This window comes from Prinia subflava, chromosome 5 (assembly GCF_021018805.1).
Source record: "Prinia subflava isolate CZ2003 ecotype Zambia chromosome 5, Cam_Psub_1.2, whole genome shotgun sequence".
Lineage (NCBI taxonomy): Eukaryota > Metazoa > Chordata > Aves > Passeriformes > Cisticolidae > Prinia > Prinia subflava.
The window spans coordinates 28,270,888-28,292,495 of record NC_086251.1 but is presented as its reverse complement, the minus strand read 5'-3'; the positions used below and the strand labels follow the sequence as shown (position 1 = coordinate 28,292,495).

The 21,608-nt window shown below is 44.4% G+C and overlaps 1 protein-coding gene across 1 annotated transcript in view; it reads left to right on the top strand.

Annotated features, from left to right (window-relative positions):
• RGS6 (regulator of G protein signaling 6) overlaps positions 1 to 20,859 on the top strand; it is a 262,657-nt gene extending 241,798 nt beyond the window's left edge. Inside the window, exon 17 of the mRNA XM_063398679.1 lies at positions 16,259 to 20,859. Coding sequence (XP_063254749.1) covers positions 16,259 to 16,309 — 51 coding nt within the window. The 3' untranslated portion in view covers positions 16,310 to 20,859. The remainder of the gene's footprint in view (positions 1 to 16,258) is intronic.
• The last annotated feature ends 749 nt before the right edge of the window (positions 20,860 to 21,608 follow it).

Genomic DNA, 21,608 nt, shown 5'->3' with positions numbered 1-21,608 from the left:
ATGATACAGCAGGGATGATCTGCCCCATCTCTTCATGGGATGTTTAAGACTAACCTTGTAGACATCAGAGAGCTGTGAAAGCTGTGATAAACATGCAGAAGGATCAAAAGGCTTCGCCTAGACTCAACTACACAACTTCTTATCCAATTTATCTGGTATGGTTTTGGCTTCTTTATGTCTTCTCTATCTGGTTTTTGCTCTGGTCCATTGTTTCGGGTGTTGTTACTGCAGCTGAACCTGTGGCAGATGATATGTCACGTAAGTGCCTCTCTAGTGCAGTGCTTGTTTCCAGTGCACTGTGATGCACCATTACTGTGGTTGTCCCTTTCATGGACCTCCTTATTCCTTTCATGGCAGTTTTACTTCCAGCTTACCACTCCCATTTGGCTGGCTCACCACATTAAAATAAGCATCTCTCCTGGAAATCAGCAGTGTCCACAGCTCTGGGGGCTCACACAGACTGCAGTAAACTTTCTTTTGTAGCATTGAGTTTCTTCTCTTCCCTATAACAATTTTTTTTCTCTTAGATATTCCAGCAAACATGCCAATAAATTATTTAGTTCTTCCTTGTTAGCGGCGATTAGATCTCCCTTGTGCCAAATGAACGAAGCGCTGCAGTGAGCAACATTCTCAGGGATATGTTAATAAAGCCATCATGCACATGCTTGTTTTCTCACAGTGCAACTGAATGTCTTCTTGCATATGGATAGTCCTGTACTCCAGGTACAGAAATATCAGTGTCCCAAACGGGTCTGTATCCTTCCATTATCTTGCAAAGACTTGCGTATGCTGTCTTGTGTTTTGAGGTAGCCAAACTTACTGGAAATATGCCTCTGCTCTTTGGATAAATAGAAGAGTGTAGGTTCACTGGCAGTAAGTCCAGTGGTGGTTTTCTTCCATTGCTATATTTACTCAGATATTGCTTTTTAATATTGTGAAAGCTACTCGTTTTTTTCATCTCTTTATGCAAGTAGATGGGAGCCTTCTATAGATGTTTGGCAGATGTTAACTAGAACCAGATGTCCCAGCTTGAACAGGAACAGAAGGAAAATTCAGTGAACAAGAAGTCAATACCAACAGCTGTAAGACACAGCAATGCACAGGCATATATAAACCATTCAAAAAACTCACAGGGGAAAGTGACATTCTCTGAGAGTAAAAGTAGTGATGTCTCTCATTCTTTAAGGCATTTTGATTTCTTATGTTTGCTGTTGCAAACATTGATTTCTGCTTTTTACATTATTTTACGACTTTTTCTTCTTGCTGCTTCCTTATATTTTGCTGCTGTTTTAGAAGACTGCATTTAAGCTGAAGGGGTTTTTTTCTGTATTTTTATCTCCCTACTTCGTTCCCTGTTAAGCCAGAGAATGAGCAAGGTCGTAGAACTTCTCTAGAAAAGTTCACTCGCAGTGTGGTAAGTTCCTTTTCTTTTCCTTCCTCCCTTTCCTCAGAACTTCATTTTCAGCTGGGGGAAACATGGATGCTTGACTTTTTATTTCATCCTTTATTTTTGCAGCTAGCATCTTTTCAGCTTCTCTCTTAATACTGTAGCTCATCTAAATAGTAGCTCTAAAGAAGGGGCTGGGAGTGGGGGGAGAAATGGCATAATGCTCATTCTGGCTTATCATGATTGCAGAAGCAAATTGATTTTTGTCTAGATTTAAACACAAAGTTGCCTTTTTGCTACATTCCCACTACAGTATTTGTTGTGGCTTTTCCTTGCATAGTGAAGCAGAAGAGCATGGTTCTCATAGCTCCATTGCAACAGTATCCGTACGGTTCCATAGTGCATGGATAACGATCCTGTGGCATTCGTATCCACCCACAGCACTGCAGCCGCTTCCTGCGTTGCCCCATCCGTCAGTGCTGTGTCAATAGTGCTGTGCTGTACCCTCTGCCTCGTTCATGATACCGACACCGGAAAGGGAGCGCGGTCACAGCAAGAGACGTGACACTGCTAAACCCTTTAGACGGGGGGCAGCGGGCAGATCTCCTCCCTCTTCGTCCTTCGTCAGTCTCCACCCTCCAGCTGGTCTGTCCGGACCTTGGGCAAGACCTGCCTGCCCCACTAGTGTTCAGGCATCTGCCCGTGCAGCAATTTTTCTACAGAACAGGAAAAGCAGGGAGAGGGGGCAGGACCAGAGGCAGATACTGCAGGTGGAATGGAGTAGCAGGAATACTGGGCAGCACAGGCTGTGTTTTGAGCTGGATCAAAAGCAGCATGACCAACAGGTTGTGAAAGGGGATTCTGCCCCTCTGCTCCACTCTCATACGACACCACCTGGAATGTTGCATCCAGCTCTGGAGTCCCCAGGACAGGAAAGACATCTACCAAATCAGAGGAGGACCACAAAGTTGATTAGAGGAATAGATTACCTCTTCTACAAGGAAAGGCTGAGAAAATTTGGTTTATTCAGTCCAGAAAAGTCAAGGCTTTGGGGTTACCTAATTGTGGCCATCCTGTACTTTAAAGGAGCCTACAGGAAAGATGAGAGGGATGTTGTACAAGAGCATATTGTGACAGGAAAAGGCTGAACAAATTCAAGCTAAAACAGAGTAGGTTTAGATTGGGTGTTAGGAAAAAATCTTTGCTATGAGAGTAGTGAAGCACTGGAACAGGCTACCCAAAGAACCTGCAGATGCTCCATCCCAGGACATGTTGAAGGACAGGGTGGATGGAGCTCTGAGCAGCCTGGCCTAATGAAAGGTGTCCCTGCCTGTGACAGGGAGGTGGAACTAGATAATCTTTAAAGTTCCCACCCAAAGCATTTTTGTATGTGTGTGTATATATATGTATATTTATATGTACACTACACACATGGCCTATAAATATAGCACCTTTGTATATCGTGAGAGAAACAGGAAGCTGTGCAGGTAAGTGTGAGCTGCTGTAGAGCAAATAAGCCGAGAGCAGCTCTTCCTGACGCCGCTGCGCTACTGCGCAAGCAAACCCAACAGTAACATACAAGGCTTTGTAGTACATCCACTGGCAGACTTCCTGGGGAATGTATTTATATAGCTAATGCATATGCACACATTTAAAATATGTTGATACAAAATATATCACCATGCCCATCTGCATATTTACTACTTTCTAAGAGTCTGCCAGGGAGAGAGGAGTAGGAAAGATTTTTTAAATTTTTTTTTAAACAAACGATGAAGAAATATTTACACTGAGTGGTAAATTCTGCTCCCAGATTTGCCAAGTATGTGGAAGAGTAACTCTCACTTTACTAGACTGGCTGGGTTTATAGTTGCACAGCCAAGGATGGATTTTTCTATTGCATTTGATTTGAAGGGTAACTTGACAAGCTAAATTTGGGATGCTATGATTAGAATGCAAGTAGCAGTAAAGAAAATTGTAGTAGATTGGTTGGCACTTTAGTTCATTTTTGTCTTACTGGCTAGCATGCTGTAAATATTTTTTTTCATTTCTCTTAATACATGTATAAAATCTCATCTTCTGATGGCATGGTAGTTACCAGAACTAGGAAGAGTCTGAATTTTTTATACTTTGCATTATGTCATTATACTTTATACTTTGCAGTTTGTCATTGCCATCAGGTGAGAAATAGTCACTACATTGACATGTCATAATGTCCTCAGAAGACAGTATTACTAAAGTGAGAACTTTATGGTATGCTCTGGGGACTGAATTAAGACAAAGTTAATTCTGTATGCTCTAGTTCTCCAAAATGCACTGCAGCTCCCTGACTCTGTAGGAGTGGAGCAATTCAGCAGTTCATACTTCCAGAGCTCCACTGTGCTTTAGTGATAGCACATTACAGGATCACATACTCAAGGTCTCCCTGCACAGGCATGATGAAGTTAAGTGTATGCTTAAGGTTTGGCTGGAACAGACCCCCACTTTGTCTCTCTTAAGGGAGGAGCACTGAGCCTATTTTGCAAGGAGATTAATATGAGGCTACATTTCCAGTGATGGCTATAAGAGAAATCTCCAAACCTGTAAGGGCTAAAAGTTTATTTGCCTTAAAGAATCATAATTGAAGTGAAATAGTCTCACAGGTTGACCGAACTAGTAATTGCCTGTGGATATGGGCCATCTCCAGACTGCTTCTCTGTCTGGCACTGGGAAGGCCAGTAGACCCCCTGGGAAAATTTTCATATTTGGCTATAGCCTGTGACCCAGAATTTTGGGAAATCACAGAATGGTTACAGTTGGAAGGGACCTCTGGAGATCACCCAGTCCAATTCTCCTGCTAAGGCACGGTCACCTAGAGCAAGGTACACAGGAATGTGTCCAGGTGGATTTGGACTGTTTCCAGAGGGAGACTCCACAGCCTCCCTGGGCAGCCTATCCCAGTGCTCTGCCACCCTCAGTGTAAAGAAGTTTATGGGACGTAAGTCTGCCTGGTCAATCTCTTACCCAGCCCTCTATGTCCAAGGGGAAGTCTTCCTTTCTCCAGCCTTCCTCTCTTACCTCTAAAGTGTGGGATTCCCAACCTCATCACTAAAAACTGAGGCATTCAGTAATTGGGCCTTCTCTGTCTTCTGTCACCAGGATATGTATCGGATTCAGCAGCAGCCCCACATTTTCCCAAATTTTCCTTTTGCTGCTGATGTACTTGTAGAAACCCTTCTTGCTGTCCTTGACATCCCTTGCCAGACTTAATTCCAAATGGGCTTTGGCCTTCTTTGTCTCATCCTCACATACTCTGACTGTTCCTTTAGTCCTCCCACATGGCCAGTTCCTTTTTCCACATCCCAGAATCTGTTTGAGGCTTCCTAGAAGCTCCCTGCTCATCCAAAGGGGTCTCCTGCTCCCTTTGCTTGATTTCTTGCTCATGGCAATACACTGGTCTTGAGCTTGGAAGAAGTGACGCTTGAATATTGACCAGCTCTCTTGGACCCCCTTTCTTCTATAGTCCTTCCTTTTACATTATTGTACTCAAATTTGGGGAACTTTGCAGGTGCACATTGCAGCTGTCATAGAGCCAGAGCAGGAGCATAGAGGAAGGGATTCATGATCCCTTCCTTGCTCAAAATACTGTACTTACAGTGTTGCTTTCCCTATCAGAGAAAGCTGGCTTGTAGCCAGAAGATCAGACATGTCCAGCATCTTAGACAAGGAGTCTTCACCTGGGTGGAAAAAATCAGACTCCCTAAGTTTGCCTGTTCTGGTTACTAAGGTCTCATCATCTCTTGATTGACACAGACAGGAAAAATGCAACACTTCAGAAAGAGCAGTAAAGCTTTATGCTGAAAAACTGCAGAGTATTGCAGGTTTTTTCCTCTTACTTGGCTTAAGCCCCACCCCCGAAAAATCTTCCAGTGCTCCCAAATTGGTCTCCTGCACTGGGTGGAAAGCTGTACACTTGGTTTCGGGAGCACAGACTTGGAGCAAGTGGAACTTGTTTTACCCACAGGGTCCTGATCATCTCAGAGTCATAACTCAGGAGACAGGGCTTAGCTCCAGACCATTTGACATACTTTAGCAAGACACCATGAAGTTCTGCTAGTCAACAAGAGGCTTTCCACCTTCTCATGGATCAATGGAGAATAAGAAAGAACAGGGCTTTACGTAATTTTTTATACCATTCTTCAATTTCTTCAAGACCCACTGCCGTGTCTTCCTTGGCTTGATACTTTTGACCAAGAGAAGGCATCTCATGACTAATGAATGCACCAAGTTTTTGCACCAAATCTTTCTGAAAGCTGGGTGCTATCTGGTCCACATTAAGCATGACACTAAGAGCAAGATTTTGATAGGGCAATTTTCACTGTTGTGATGGTTTACCTTTTACTTCCAGGTTCTTATGAAGTATCAGCTGCCACCTTAGTCCAATGGTCAAAAGGCCATTGGTCAAAGATTGTGCCCACTGCAGTCAGGTCCTTCTGTACCAAAGGGCATGGTTTGTAGTGCCTGTCTGGGTTCCCCTTGGAGCAAGGGAACATCTGTCTGACCCAGCCCCCAACAGGCCAGGCACCCTCAGCCTCCTTGACTCACCTGACAGAAGTCTGAAGCTGTGATGTCCATGTGTTTCCTGGCAGCTTTGTGGTCCCAGGACCAAACATGTCATCAGTCATTGGTGAGCATCAAAGGGCCACATCTTCATGGTGGAGCAGAACACTACAGGGCACGTGGTGCCCAGCGCTGCTGGAGCAGAGGGGTAGCAGATGTCTTTTCTCCTCTCTTCAGGTTTTGAAGAGTCCTCAAAAATACACAGGCAGCAGAGTAGTAGGATAAACATCACAGTACCTGACCCTTTTGGCCCTGTGGCAGGCTGCCATGCTGTGGAATCACAGGTATAAAGCTAGGCTGGCTCTTCATGCTCTCCAGGGTGCCCTGGGGGACGGTCAATATCATGGAGTTGCAGAGCTGACAGTCTATTGCTTTGGAGCACTTACTAATCCACCTCGTTTAAAAAAGGATGGCACTGTGCATGGTGGCAGGTTTATCTTATTATAATTTTCCTTTGGAATACAACAAGGATTGACACTATGAAAGCAGAGTTAGCTTGTCTTCTCTCCCAAGTGAAGATAAATGGCATCATAAAAATCAGACACCACGTATCATATATGTTATAAATAATATCTAGTATTGAAGTAATAACTTAATTTTAAAGACACACATACACACAGATCCATATATCTACATCTCTCTCTTCTGTCATTTTTCATCATCTTACTAATTAAAAGGAGCCTGCTATACTATTTTTAGCCTTGCAGTCTCAGCCTAGCTGTTTAAACCACTGTAGTTTCCCGTCTGTTTAGAAATTATTTAATAATCAGATAGACAGAAGCTTAGTTCTCATAAGCCAAGATGATCCTTCAGGGCCAAGTGTAGAAAGAAAATATATTTTAATGAGTACATTTAGGGGAACTACTGCTGCTTTTTGTCTCACGAAGGAAGCCACCAAATCTCTGCCTAACTTGTGCTGGTAGCCATTTGCATTTAATAAAGGAGGAAGTAGGAGGGGGGTCCTTTGTTGCATCTTGAACATTATCTCTAAAAGCAGCAATGGGTACTTCAGCAATAACAGGGATTAAACCTATGGATACCAGCCTCAGCAGGTAACTTAGATAAACCTGGGCCATGATACCCAAACTTGAATTCAAACTTTCCTAAAATGGCTATATTCCAGATTTTCCCTGGAAGAAACAGGTGTTAAATTTTCTGACTCAGTGTCCAGGTGGTGACTCAGTGCCAAGACCTCTGGATTTTATTCCCAGCTGATATTTCTTTAAGAACAAAAGGCACACCCACATGTACCAGTTTTGAAAGGATAAGAGTTCTCAGTCTTTGTGCTTTAAAGGACAAGGGAGTGACCAGAGCAGCAATCTATTCTTTAGGCAGAATTTTTACAAATTCTGGCTGAATTGATGGATATGGGACACTGCTACACATTATGTTCCTGGACTGGAAAAGGTCTTTACCAGAAGAAGGCAAAGAATCTCTTGTGTAAATTAAAGACAGTGTTGAAAGAAAATAAAGGAAGGATGAGATGGTCTGTGTTTGAGCTGTGTAGGAAGTAGGCTATAGATTAAGGTTGTAAGAATGAAAGTTTTCAAATGACCCTTCTTCAAAGAATCCTGGACATTTTGGATGGAACATTTTGTACAGCACGTCAATGAAGACTGAAGATTGTCTCACTTCCCAGGCACAGGTTAATAACTGAATCAACAGACTGGCTCAGCTTCATTAACCATAGCATTGGCAGAAGGAGAAGCTGGGAAGCAGGAGCTGCTGTCATCCTTGTGATAGCAGTACCAGTCTAGTGGTTTTGTATTCTCACCCAGGAGCATTGTAGACAAAGTCCCACATGACATCCTTAATGGGGGTGGAGCCAGTGCTCCACCTGGGTTTCTCATGCAAGGATAACTTTTCCAGAAACAAGGATGACTGGAAATCTTGTATTCAATGTATTTATCATGTTCAGTGCCCAAGGTACCTTCTGTCTGGAGCCCAAAATGCCCTCCTGCCCCTTGCAGTGATGCAAACTGACATTATCACGGTAGCATTTCCTTTCCTTTAGTTTTCTGGTATCTTTTGGTAATTTTGTATTGAACAATTCTTACCTCAGGATGTAAATGCATCCCAGTTCAGTGCCCAGAGAAATCCACAGTTGCATGTTTTATTTCAGTTCCATATGTATCTGCTCTCTTGCATTATACTGCTATGAAAGCTGTAGTTTCTACCCTGATTGCCTGTCTGTCCATTCCTCCATGTTCTCAGCTGTCTCCCAGCTCCATGTTGTCACTATTTTTTTTCCCTGTTCCTTCCCCATCTTCCTGACCATGAGCTTCATCCCTTGGCCACTGCTACTCATGCTGGTTTTTATGTCTTCTTGGTTTGTGTACAGTTGGATCAGAGTCCAAGTCAAACTCAGTTCCATTCTTAATTCATGAGTGTGGTGTCACACATGTGAAATGTGTTGATGGAATCTTATCTTTCTCAGGTGAACTGTGTGATGTTTTGCACAGCTGTGTCACTGTGATGTATTATAAATAGTAACCATGAAAGCAGTGAAGAAGGTGTAAGGCTGGAGAAAGAATTGCTGCTTGATGCCATCTTTTTAACTGGTTCCTTGATAATCTCATAAAGCTGTCATAAATTTACCACCTTTCCCACTTTTTCACTTTCCCAGTTTTACCAGCTTGCATAAATAGATCACAGCATTTGGGGATACAGAAAGTATTCACAACCTGCAATAATGACAAAGGTTTAAGCCATTATTGGTAGAGAATAGTGGTTGAAAAAGTGGATAGTATGAAAAGATGATACACTGAGATGCTGGTGAAATGGCTATCAGAACAGACAGCAAGAAGGGAAGGGATACAGGAATGATTCCAAAGTTTTTTAGATTTGGCATCGCGAAAATACATCTGGGAAAAGGGTTATCTTTATCTTTGGAAGGAATTTTACTTTAAAAGAAAATGTGCTCACTTCACTACTCCAGTCATTACACTGGCTTGTACTGAGAAAAGGAACTCGCATTACTTAGATGATGGGAAGCATCAGAACATACCCAAAGCACAAAGGAGCTGCAGGCCGTGTTTGCAGCCTGCTGTGTGATGGTTCCTTGGTGTTACAGCCAGCCAGTGTCCACAGCTGGGGCTGCAGAGGGCCAGATGCATGGCCTGCATGGTGCATGCACTGACACACCGCCGCAGGCGGGAATGCACCGCGTCTCCTCTTGGTATCATCGCGGTACCTTACCCAGTCTGGTAAGGGGTAAGTTGCATGTGTCACCCATATGCTGCACAGTCTGCTCCATACACTGGGGCTCCTTTAAGGGGTAAGTATTCATTGTTTCTAGTCGATGAGCTATCCTCACTTCCTAAAAGCCCAGCTGTGTAGTGCTGCTGGCACAGGATGACAGGGCACGGACAGATTAGGCTGCATGTGCACACTTCCTTTTGCCGCTGTAAGGGCAAAGTGGGTGAGTGATCTTTGTGCATACTATTTGTGAAAGTGCTTGGGGACCCTTCTGGGTGAAAAGCACTATATAGAGTTCAAACACACCCTCTATTAATTTGCTGTATTTTATTGGAGCCACACACAAGCCCTTGAAGATAAAAGTTGATACCTTCTCACTACAGACAGGTCTAGCTGCAGATACTAAACCATGACCTTAGCAAGGTGTTTGGGATGGAGAGTGTGCTTACTCCCTGCTGTGATTTCAGCCAAGTTTATTTTGATACTCCAGAGAGATTTGATATTTCGGTGGTGCATCCATTTTCCTCTGTATAAGACATTTATATATCTGGTTCCCAGTCGTGCTGAAGGCTGTCAGACAAGCTGAGTCTTTTGCACAGAACCACACCCTGCCTGAGAGCTAGACCAGCAACATTCAGTTAAGGTATTTCTGAGATGGCTTGAAAAAACAGTCTGCTACACCATTGTGTACTGGCTGCAGTGATCCATCTGCTCCTCTGTCTTCCTGGGTCAAAGGGAGGAACATATCCTGACTTTGCAGTCTGTAGACAGCTTCAAATAATGCCAAAATTGGTTCACTCTCAGCTACAAGGAGCCCAGACTGCACCACAAAATAAGAGGATCTTACTTGTGGTGTTAGTGGGATGGCAGAGGAGGGCTGCAGCTATTATAAAGCTGTGCTAGGAGTGGGTAGATGCACAGATACTGGTTTGTGTCATATGCAGTTGTGCACTGGTATTTCTCCAAGCAAAGTGCAATGCCTCATTTAGGAAGTGTAAGAAATCCTCACAACTTAAAATGGGAATAGATGATACTGGTTTTAATTGGGCTGAAGCTCTAAACTGTTCCCATAAGAGATATGAGCTAGAAGAGCAAAAAATCAAATGTGTGAACATAACCCATGGTGTTTGAGCTTCACTGTGATGGGCAGGAATGGCAAGAAGCTCAGGTAACTTGTCAGTCAAGCCTTAGAAGAGGAGTGGGGCCCACCCTGCAGGAATTTAAGGATAACTCACGAGACCATGCTGGCAAGAACAGGTGAGCATTGTGCATGCTGGGAGCATCTGGCCCCACCATACCCTCTACAGGCATTTTGCAGCTCCTGTTTTCAGGTTGTGTCAGTATGTAATTGGTGGTATTGTCCACCACATTTTGTGTGTTAATTTATGTTACTTATGTTCATAGTTTATATGTCTGTGTTTATTTTGCGTTGAACTAAGTTATTTTCCAGTATTGTTTATGTTTTTAATTCAGTTTCTTATTTAACTTCATTAATTTATGTTACGTTTATCTTATGTTGACAATGTATATCTTAATGAAAAAATCTAATAAAAAGAATATTTTTAAAATGGGACAAAAATAAAGCTTTCCCAATATCTGCATTGTAATATAACATTGAAAACCAGTGATGGCAGTGCTAGGGCTATGGAAATCTCTTCAGAAGTAAAATTTGGTTGCAGGATGCTGTCTGCCCACTGCCAAATTTCTTGTAATATGTTAACTAAAAGGAAAACTGAGTAGTGCCCTGTGATGATGTGAAAAACCTTAGATTCAAGCCGATGGAAGGAGAACTACCTCACCTCCACTGGAGATGAAGCTCAGCCCCAGGTCTCTGCAAAGGGGGACAGGGCAACAGTGTTCCCCAAGAGATGACTTCTCTTCCAGGAAGGTGATGCTTCTGGCTGGAGCAGATTGAGCAGCAGACTGGGAAGAGGAGAGCCCTGAGCACAAATGAGGGGTAGAAAGCAGTAAGTGGGGCCAGCTGTAGAAAACAAAGCCCCAAGTTGGTGGGTGGAAATTGTGGAGGTGAGCAGTCAAGCGTGAAAGCAGTTTGGTCTGTGTTGACACAGCAAACAGGAGCCTGTGCTGCCATCTCTCCTCTCTCCCACTGCTGCAGCCACAAAGCTCCTTATGGGAGAAATCCTGCCTGGGTGTTCAGGTAAGTTGTTGACAACATGCATGGGAGCTCTGGCTTGTGCATGCTGGGGGTGGGGAATGTCTGCATGCTGAATTGAGCTGTGCTGGGCAGACCACATCAACATTGTGTGAAGCCATGAGTACTGGGCAGAACTAAACTTTCCATTTAAAAATATTTTTTGAAGTTCCCACTCTTTGCTTCTCTCCCACTGTGCAAAGTGCTGGTTTTGGCAGATAAAAGCAAGGAGCAAGATGAAAATTCTGGTGGCTCATACAGGAAGTTTGAAAGGACTGCTGTCCCTTTTTTTGCATCAAATGCCAGGCACCCTTTTTTCCTTCTTACTTGGCTTCTTGCCTATGTTAAATTGCTGAATTTTTCTTCATGAAAATTATTGCTGTTTGTATTTTACACTTTAGCTTAGTAGCTGCTCAACAAAAGCTCAGCCACTAAAGATGCTAACCATCTCCTGTGACCTATAGGTTAATCTTTATTCCACTGGGCCTCAGTGAGCCCTGATGGTCCACAAGTGCTGAGGTCCAATCCTCTGCTGGACATGTAGCCAAGCAGTTAGGATGGCCACATACTTGGAAGTCGTATTCTAGGAGACAGCTTCATTAGGTTTATTAAGAATTCCTTGATGTTTTCCTTAGGTTACTTCAAATTCAGATTTTACACTGCCTTTAAGAAATGGCTCCTGTCATGGGGGTGTTCAAGGGAAAAAAATATTCCTTTAGCAGCATAGAGAGAACTGGACATTACCTTTACCAGATGCGGTGAAGCTCAGTGTCATCCTTGCATGTAAGCTGTGGAACTGCTCAATTGCTTACAGGACATGAGAGAAAGGAAGCCTTCCTCCATCCAAGACGACACACAACATATGTCATACAACATATGCCCTACTGCTTGTGCTATGCTGTTTGAGCGACAACAGTCTGGGCTTTTAGTTGTTGTAACCCTAATTAGTAGTGACAAATATTTTGGGACTGGAGGATTGGGGATTTCTTTATACACTTTAGACCCCATATAAAAATTTTACTCCATACATCCATCTTGCCTTAAGTTATTCAGCATATACATGTGGCACAGTAAAAGAAGCACTGAAGTGTGCTGAGCTTGAGCTGGTATGCTTTTCAAATCCCCTGCCAGCCTAGCTTAGATGAAATTTCTCCTGGAAATACAGCAGTTGTTGTTGAAATTCTCTTCCAGTGAGGAGAGGAGAGGTAGAGACAGCCACTGGTTTCATGATGAACAAAGATGTATGGAGGGAAAACAAAATTTATTTTGGTTGAACATTTTTAAAGAAACTAGGTGTTGTTTGTGCCAAACCTTCACATCATAATAAACTGAAACATCCTTGCTCTGTCAGATATATCCCCAAGGGAATTCCATCCATTCCACGTGGTACATGAGACCCAACATGCCCTCCTGGACCTGAACTTTTTTGGCATGTGTTGTACCCAATTAAGAACTATTTCAGCCACCTTCAGCTTCTCAGAGCAGCCTTTCACCTGACTGACTCAGTCACTCACACCATGCCAGCCTCAGGGAAGGGTTGTGGGATCACAAAGAATACAGGGGTGCATCTCACTTCTGCTGTCTCAGGGTGCACACAGGCCACCCTCTCCTGGTCACCCAGACACCTCTTTTCTGGACACTAAGCCATGACACTAAAGCAGGCTGTGCTCACCCTGGACTCTTTGGCCACAGACACCCTTTTGGCAAGCAGGGGCAGGTAGGTTTGGATGGACTGGCTGGGGGTCCTGGAGAGAGTGCTGGCTGCCTGCAGTGAGCTGCTGCCCCATTCCAAAGGAGCTATCGTGCGTGCTTCCTTCAGGCTTTTGACAGTCAGCTGATGCAAATCTGTTGTGTCTCCTGATGGGCTTTGTGCCTTAGAAGCCCTGCAGGGCTAAACCTGAACTAGAGATACCATGGGCCAGCCCCTCAACTGGTGTAAATCACCATGCTCTTCAACTGAGACATGTTGATTTATATAAGCAGGTGGATTGCAGATCCCATCCAGCTTTTCCACCTGTTATACAATGTTTTACTCCTTTCTTGTTAATTTTAGTAATAGGAAAGAGATACCAGTTTTCCTAATGAAATACAGTTTTTTCCTGATCCTCTTTTATTTTTATTTTAATGAGGATGTCTAAGATGAGAGAATCCTCAGCTGAACACCTGCATCTCACCCAACTCCAGGCTGCACTCAGACCCATGCTGTGAGGCTGACACTTGGCCCTGCATTGGGTTGAAACAAAATCCCCTACATCAGTACGCCTCTAGCTGGGGGCTGAACATTACAGTGCTTTTGCTTGTCAAAAATGTCACAGAATTAATCCCTCTGTACAGTTTCAGGGATCCCTTTGCCATCTCTCCTAGCACGGAGGTGAACACAACAGCCAAGCAGACAACACTGCTGCCTGCTTCTTGCTGTCTAAAACAAAACACCCCCCCCAGAGCTTCTAGCACCCATCTGTTTGCGTGTCCCTGCCCGTGAGGCCGTTCCTGGCACAGCTCTCCAGACGGGCTTTGCGCTGGGGCCTCATCCCAGCCCGCGGGCGGGAAGTTCGCTGCAGTTCCCGGGGAAACGCCTTTCCCACGGGACGGGGTAGCTGCAGATGGGGCCGCTGCTTTTCCCCGCGACGAGGAGCAGTTTCCGCTGGGAACCCATGAGCGAAGTCTTGCTCTGCACAAACCACGGCCATTGACTCCGTTTCCAGCCCATCACGTTCTCCAGGGCAGCTGTCCCCTCTCCTCAGCCTGGCCCACTACCGGCGCTTCTCCTTCCTGCTCTGAACGCAGGAATGTTGAAATGGGGGGGGGGATGTGGAACAGTGTTTGCTCTTCAGCCCTGCTGGAACCTGACGCAGGGAGCTGGCGTAGCCCCAAGCCACCTGCCTGTGAGAAGATAACAAGAGGAGCTGCCTTTCACAGATTAGTTTGAGTCTGACTGAATAGGCATTCTATAAACCAAGGCTTATTTGTTATTTTTTTTCCCTAAGGAAGTACCAAATATTGGTGGAAACTATATATATATATTTTTAGTAAACTCAGACATCTTATTATTCCAGGAATTAACATCCATATCTTTACCTTCTTCATCCTATAAATTGGATTTGGGGACTGATAATTCCTTAGCATTCACTCTCCTCAAAAGCAGCAAAATGACAGCCCTGGTCTTAGCCCCCCAAGTCATGTTGCCCTGCAGAAGACTTGGCCACCCCCTGGGGTAGCACTGGGCCAAGCTTTACAGCAGCGCATTTAAAAATAATAATAATCAAATATTTGATTTACAGTGGGGAAAACAATAAATTAAAAACAACTACCCACCCCACCCAAACATGCGTATCTTGAATGGTATGTCTGAGAGCTCTGGGAAGGAGCTGGCCATTCCCACGCTGAGCCCTGTGTGTGAGGCACAGAGCAATGGCTGTGGGCCTCTCCTCCCAGGCAGGACAATCGGCATGATGACAGTGATCCCACAGCCAGCTGCTGGTATACAGAACATGGACAGATTAGGCTGTGTGTGCTCACGCAGCTAAACAAATTATTTGGGGAAAGTCACACATCTCAGTAATGAAATGCCACTTCTGTAGGGAACAGCTACATCCTCCTGGAACAGCCTTACATGGAAAGAGATTAGAAATCAAAGGGAGGTGGGAAGTGTTTCTTTTTTCCTAGAGTGTTAACTTGTTTAAAAATATTTATTTCAAATAACCTGCTAATTTTTACATTTCAAATTTTTCTACACTTTGCATTTAATCATTTTCACTCAATAATCCATTTCTCTTGCTCTTTTTGTGGCTCTTTCTTTGAAATGGCAATTAGTAAGACTTCCTATTACAAAGGAAATCTTGGCTAAATATAGTAATGAAGCGGAGGCTGTTTAAGAGCTGCTAGGTATTCTACAGCTCTCTGGTATTCCCTGAATGTTTATTTCAAGCAAGACTTTTTTTTTTTTCCTTTTAAGAAAAATATCATATTTCAAGAGGAAAGCTCACTGAAAAAATACAGCAACTGGTGCAACACCTGAGATAGTTTTTCACTGTTATATCATTAATTGCAAAGCCATCAGTATTCTCTATGTGAATGTACCCTGTCTGCAAATGGAGAACACTGGCTGTAGGTCCTGAAACAGGTCCTGTAGGTCCTTTGCTCCTGAAAGCAGGTGCTGCATGGTTAAGTTAGAGAAAGGGTTCAGATGTGCAAGTGACCTTCCTTCTTCCTAGTCCTTGGTCCTGCCAATCAGTGGGAAAGCTCACGTAGATGACAGCAGGGCATGAACAGGGCTGCCACAGCCACGCTCCTGCATTTGTGGCTTGGAGGAAAGCACAGGGAGGACAGGCAGGCCTAGCAGGAGTGAAGAGGCACCAACCCAGGAGGCAAGTGACCAAGGAGTGTGCCAAGGTGAGCAGCAGCAGGGCAGGAACAGGCTAAACTGTCTCTGAAATTACCTTTTTCCTAGACCTGCTCCTGGTGGATGCTGTGCAGCTGATACTGATTCACAGACTACGGGAGGGACATGCCAGTTTTCACAGCAGCCTTGGCTGCACATCCCTCCCCACGCTGGGTAGAGCTCTGTACCAGCAGGACAGCACTGGGCAGAACAAGTAGCAGTGAGTGTAGGACAGGGCTTTGCTATTACCTGTTCCCATGAAACTGGAGAAAGGAAATATCTTCACAAGACAGGATCCCAGGGCACAGCTTTGAGTGATAGCCACCGGACATCATTAGGCACTATTCCTCCTTGCCAAACCACTTTCCTGAGGCAAAACTGCAGGCACATGAAATTCTAGAGGCCGGCTCACCTCACCTACCTCCCTTGTCAGGAGAGCCTTGTGCTCTACTCTGGGGGAAAGCCCCTGCCCCTCACTCCCAGAGAAACCATTCTATGACATTGCTTATACCTCTGGATCTCTTCTGTTTGTTCCTCCCTCCAGGGAAAGTCTCTGGCAAGCAAGCGCCTCACGGGCCTGATGCAGTCCTCCTGACAGCTCCAGCCATCCGCCCCGCGGGAGAGACAGCTGGGACCACCACCGGGGACGGGGCATTTCAGGGAGAGCAGGTCCCTGCAGGGGAGACAGCCTGAGCAAGTGGAAGCAGAGAGCCACACGCCAGTGGAGCACCTCTCTTCACAGCTTACACCAACACTTCCCCGTCTGCACAGCTCCTTAAGGAGCCTGAGCTCTGTGCAGGTACTTTGTTTCCAGCTGAGGTTTGGAGGAGCACACTTCACCATACACAGGAGATCAACAAGGCGAGGGTTTGCTGTCTAGTTATTTAAGGAAACAGACCCAACCACAGCTTGGAGAAAGAAGAGCTGAGAGAGATCAGTGTTTTTCCACATCTCTTTTCTCCCTGGCACAAACGTGACTGTAATAAGATGGCGCCACAATCTCACTCCCTTTCATGTGGCTGTCTGGATCCAATAAAATACCTGCTGGAAGCTGCTTCTCCTTCTCACAAAATCCCAAATGCATTTCTCCTGCAGATTCACTGACTTTAATTTTGTTTTTCTTTCCTATGTTTCTCCTCCTTTAAAGCAATGAAAGAAAAACACAAGGCACTCTTAAGTTCATCGCTCATTGTCCTTCCAACAGCACGTAGCATGTCCAGAGATGATGGCCAGATCCTCAGCTGAAGTCAGGAGAGCAGGAGTGGTTTTCATCACCTAAGGATCTGTCCCCTTCAGTCAGACTCTGATGTGGTGCAAATTCTCTGATGTCAGCGGAATCGTTCTGCATGCGCACATAGTGCAAATGTGATCAGACTCTGCCTGATGCTCAAAAAGTCATGTTTGAGATGTGCAATGCACACACAAGCACACACACACACACACACACACACAGTATTTTAAAGTGAGTTGGTTTATATTTTATTTAATTTTCTATTTATTTAAGATTTTGCATACCTAATCAATGATGGATGTTCACGCTTTTCTCCAAGCAAACCAAACCGGACTCCAGCTCTCCAACTGGAGAGAGCCAAAATCCATTCACATGTGTCCAGGGAAAGGCCACTCTGATGTGGGCAGGTGCCTACAGAGAGGAGGGAATTGATTGAGACTGGACCAGCAGAAGCAGGGTGTGAGTGGGAAGGGCACTGGGTGCCAGGTGACCCTCCCTAAACAGTAGCACACCCAGCTGTGATATCATGCTCAGATAACTGACCCTGCTGAGAACCATCACTCTGGGAGTGAAATTGTACCATTGGAGGAAATGAGCTTCCACTAAAACTCATCTGTCCCGCAGCTCATGAATGCAACAGCAAAAGATGACCCAGTAGCTTGTTTCAAGCTGTTGGAGGTATTGAGGTTAGGATGAAGACAGGACTGAAGTGACTTTATTATAAAATCCACTTATACTAGCTGCAGATAGGAAAATGGCCTGCATTCGCATACAGTATACTATCTATATATAAAAATAATTTCAAGACTCAGTTGACTTAATACCATGAAATCTCCTATATTTTGTAAGCAGTTCAGATCTGATGCATACATGAAACTAGACATTTCTTGGTCTTCTTCACTCATGCCAAGGCAAATTGGCTTTTTGTACAGGTGGTAGAAACTGCTATATGGCTACAAGTCTGCATTCCTACCTAGGCAAAACCATCTAGCTAAGTAGACAGCTGGCTATTGACAACATTCACTTCCGAGGCAAGTATTATCCTAATATCTAAGGCCTATGTATGCACAACAACATGCCAGCATAGTTTCTGTCAGAAAAAGTACCTTCCTCTTTGCCCATGACAGTTCTCATTCTGATAAATCTTTTCTTTCCTGCAGAAAACTCCTAATATCAATTATACCTAAGGTCCATACACCTGCATGAATGTACAGCAGACTACTGAGTATGATGTTTGTTCTTTATACATGCCTATACACTAAACAGCCTGCTGTCTGAAGCCTTCAGACCAAAATCATTCTACATACACATGACACACAAGAATTTGAGGACTGCAGAACCACCACGAATGTCCCTGACATTCCTGTGGTCCCCTGACTCTGAAAATGACATTTGGTCCCCTCCAAATTGTCACTTAGCAGTCCTTGCAGGACTCATTTGTCTTGTCCCCTGTTGCCCACCCAGCCAAAGGGTCTCCTTGGAAATCCTTTGTGTAATAGGTTCACACGTCCATTCATGCATAAGTACATGTGCCCCCTTGGTCATCCCCAGGAAAATGCAGAGGTCATCTCTTCTCAGAGCCTTGTAGATGGTATTTTTATCTCTGTCAAACCCACCAGTGCCACACATCACTGGAGCTCTGTAAACCAACAGCTGCTCGCACTCTAAGCTACTCTACTGCCAGTGCTGCCCAGCCACAAGGCATTTCCCATGGGAGGTCTGTTTTGTGAACCCCTAAACTGGTCTGTAGAGCATTCCTGGGCAAGATGTACATATAAAACATGAAACTGCAAGGAGTAGGGATGGAAAGTGGTACATGTGGGTCCCTGCTTTGCAGTGTGTTCCTTACCCTGGAGAGGTCTCCTGGGGGAAGGATGGGGTAGCTCCATGGAGATACTCCTCAGGTCCTGCAGCATGGGGGCACATGTGGGCAGGCCTGGAGAATGCTGGCGCGTGATGGACAGGTGGAATTTGGGTTATGGTCTGTGCAGGCAGCAGAAATGCCAGACCTTAACCTGGGGATGTGCTACTGCCCTGTGAGCAAGGCACTCTGCTTTGTCTTTCAGCTTTATTCCTGCAGGATGGTCATGTTGGCTGCCACAGTATTTTGCCTGTGGGGAATATTCCGTGTTTGAACAGTTGAGCACATGGAGGGAATTCTTACAGAGATGGAGAGTATGCATATGGGCGTGCATCAGGGGGCCTGGATGCTGAACAGCTTGCCATTTAAATGCACACTCGTGCAAACTAATCTGCTCAGTGATGGCTAGCTGAGCGGACAGAGCTGCATATCCTCTGGAGGGAAGAAAGCTCTGCTCCTCATTTCCTGACTAAATTTCTCCAAAACAAATATGACAGTAGACAAGGCCTTCTCCTGGGAATACATATCAACTGTTCTTCATGTCTTTTATTTCACATATGGTGATACTAACATGTAACTATTTCCACATGAACCATGTCCTTGAATTTTTGCTTTTTAATGACCTTGCTTATTCCAAGTGATGCTACTTTTGTACACCCACCAGTATCCCATTGAGCACTGCAAGCAGTAATCTGCTGCTTTGTAAGTGTCCAGTGTCTTCCAACTACCTCATCGTGCTGAAGATGAGTTAGGAAGTCAGCTTTCCACCTCTGTTTATGTTCTAAATGGCATAAATTCAAGGAAGGACAGTCTGGAAAGTTTTGACAATGTCCAAGCTGTGCAGGCTAGCTACAAAACTTCCCATACTTCCAGGACTATGGCTGTGAAATATGGCTGTGCACTGTTATTTGGATAATAGTGTATCCAGAGCATTCATATCTATTGTGGCAAAACAGCAGCAGGACAAGCACTAGAAAAGGTTTGACGCGCCAGTGCAGACAGCGTTAGGCTGAAGCAAATGGATTAATGTACTCTCAGCATAACTCAGCACTAAGATCCCATAGAGTACTGTAATAAAATGGTAGCAGGGCAGCCATAAAAGGTGGCAGTAAGCTGACATAATAATACCAGAATAAATGTAGCAATAAGGTAACACAGGCCACTGCAGTAAAGTAGCATTTTGATAATGCAGCAATAAGACACAACAGGATGCTGCAGTAAATTAGTTTGGGGAATAAGTCAGTAATAACAGTGTGTGTGGACAAACAGCGGTACATTTGTACCAGGTACTGCAGCAATAAAGATAATACAAGATGTCCAAGTAATAAGTTACTACAGTAACAACAACATGATGCACTGTAAAGTTAAATCAGGATGCTTCCATGCTGCAGTCAAATCCTACAAGAGGTGGTAGTGAGACAGTGAAGACAAAATATACCCCATTGCAGACTGCAGAATGTGAATCACTTTTCTGCACCGTAACCCAAATTCTGGAATGATCTCAGCAATACCAATCCTCTCATTCCTGCTTTCAAGGAAGCTGAGGCACGAGTGTTCCCCCACCCAGACAATTATTTTGGTCTGAAAATTAAAAATTGACTCATTGTCTCTTCAGCCAAATTGTCACGGACTGAGGTGAAGTTCTTTGTTTAGTCCTACTGAGGTGAAACCCTGGTGGTTTTGGTAAGTCCTTTGCCTTTGAAAGGATTTGGCTCTCTCATCTTCTGGCACGGGTGATGCATTTAGCCTAAAATTATTTGGTTTGGGTGGGAGAAGGGGAACCCAGGTACAGAACATCTGACTGTACCAGTCTGTTTCCTAAAATGCACAAATAAATGGAGCATCCTGGAAAAGTCAAAGTAACAAGGACCAAATCTGTTCTGTCTGTCATGCACTCATGCACACAAGAATAATCCTCCTGGAACCAGTGCAAGCCCTGGATGCATCCAAGGGCAGGCCTTGGCCCAACCTTGTTCTCAGTGTCCCCAGCAGAGTGACAGAAGCAATGTGTCTCTCCTTTCCTGCTATTCCTTTTTTTTTTTTTTTTTTTTTTTTTTTTTTAATCTAATCTCACCCTCTATATGAAATGGTCTTGGGAAAAAAAAATTAGTTTGCCATAACACAATATGCAGCATCATGGGCAAGGATTAGGTCTGTCCAAGGAATTTGCTGGTTTTGTATTCTTTAGTAGAGGGGTAAAGCATTCTGAAAACTAACTGGCAACTGCTGTTGTACTTGATAATCATCCAGGAATAAGGGTTTAGTCAGAGCATCTACATCAACAACAAGACTTGAGTGGAGTGTGTGCTAGATAACGAGATGGTCTCCTGGGAAAAGGATGTAAATAGGGCACTACTGCAGTCTTGACTAGCAAGAGCAGCTCACAGCTTCACAAGTCCCAACGGATACAAATTTTCTGCTACAGCTTTCTGACCCTTTGCACAACAACTTTGCTATCCCTTTGTGTGGCTTCCTCTGTCTCTAGGTGATTGCTCAGTTCAAGTTTGGAGCAGTGCTCTGATACACCTTGGCTTGGCTCTTGCCCTAAACTCCTTGGCTTGCTTTTAGTGTGGTTTAATGATTAAGCAGGATTATTGAAGTAGAGCTCACAGTAGGGTAAGATAGGCTAGGTTATCATGATTACGTCGTTTAAGCTGTGAGCAATTTTGAGCTGTTTATAACCTGAGCCAGGGAACAAGCGACGTGGCTGCTCAGCAGAACAGTGAGCTGGTGAACAATACACTATCTTCATGCCCACACATACTTTGAACTTACTGCTGAGGAGAAATGCTTTGTAGTGAG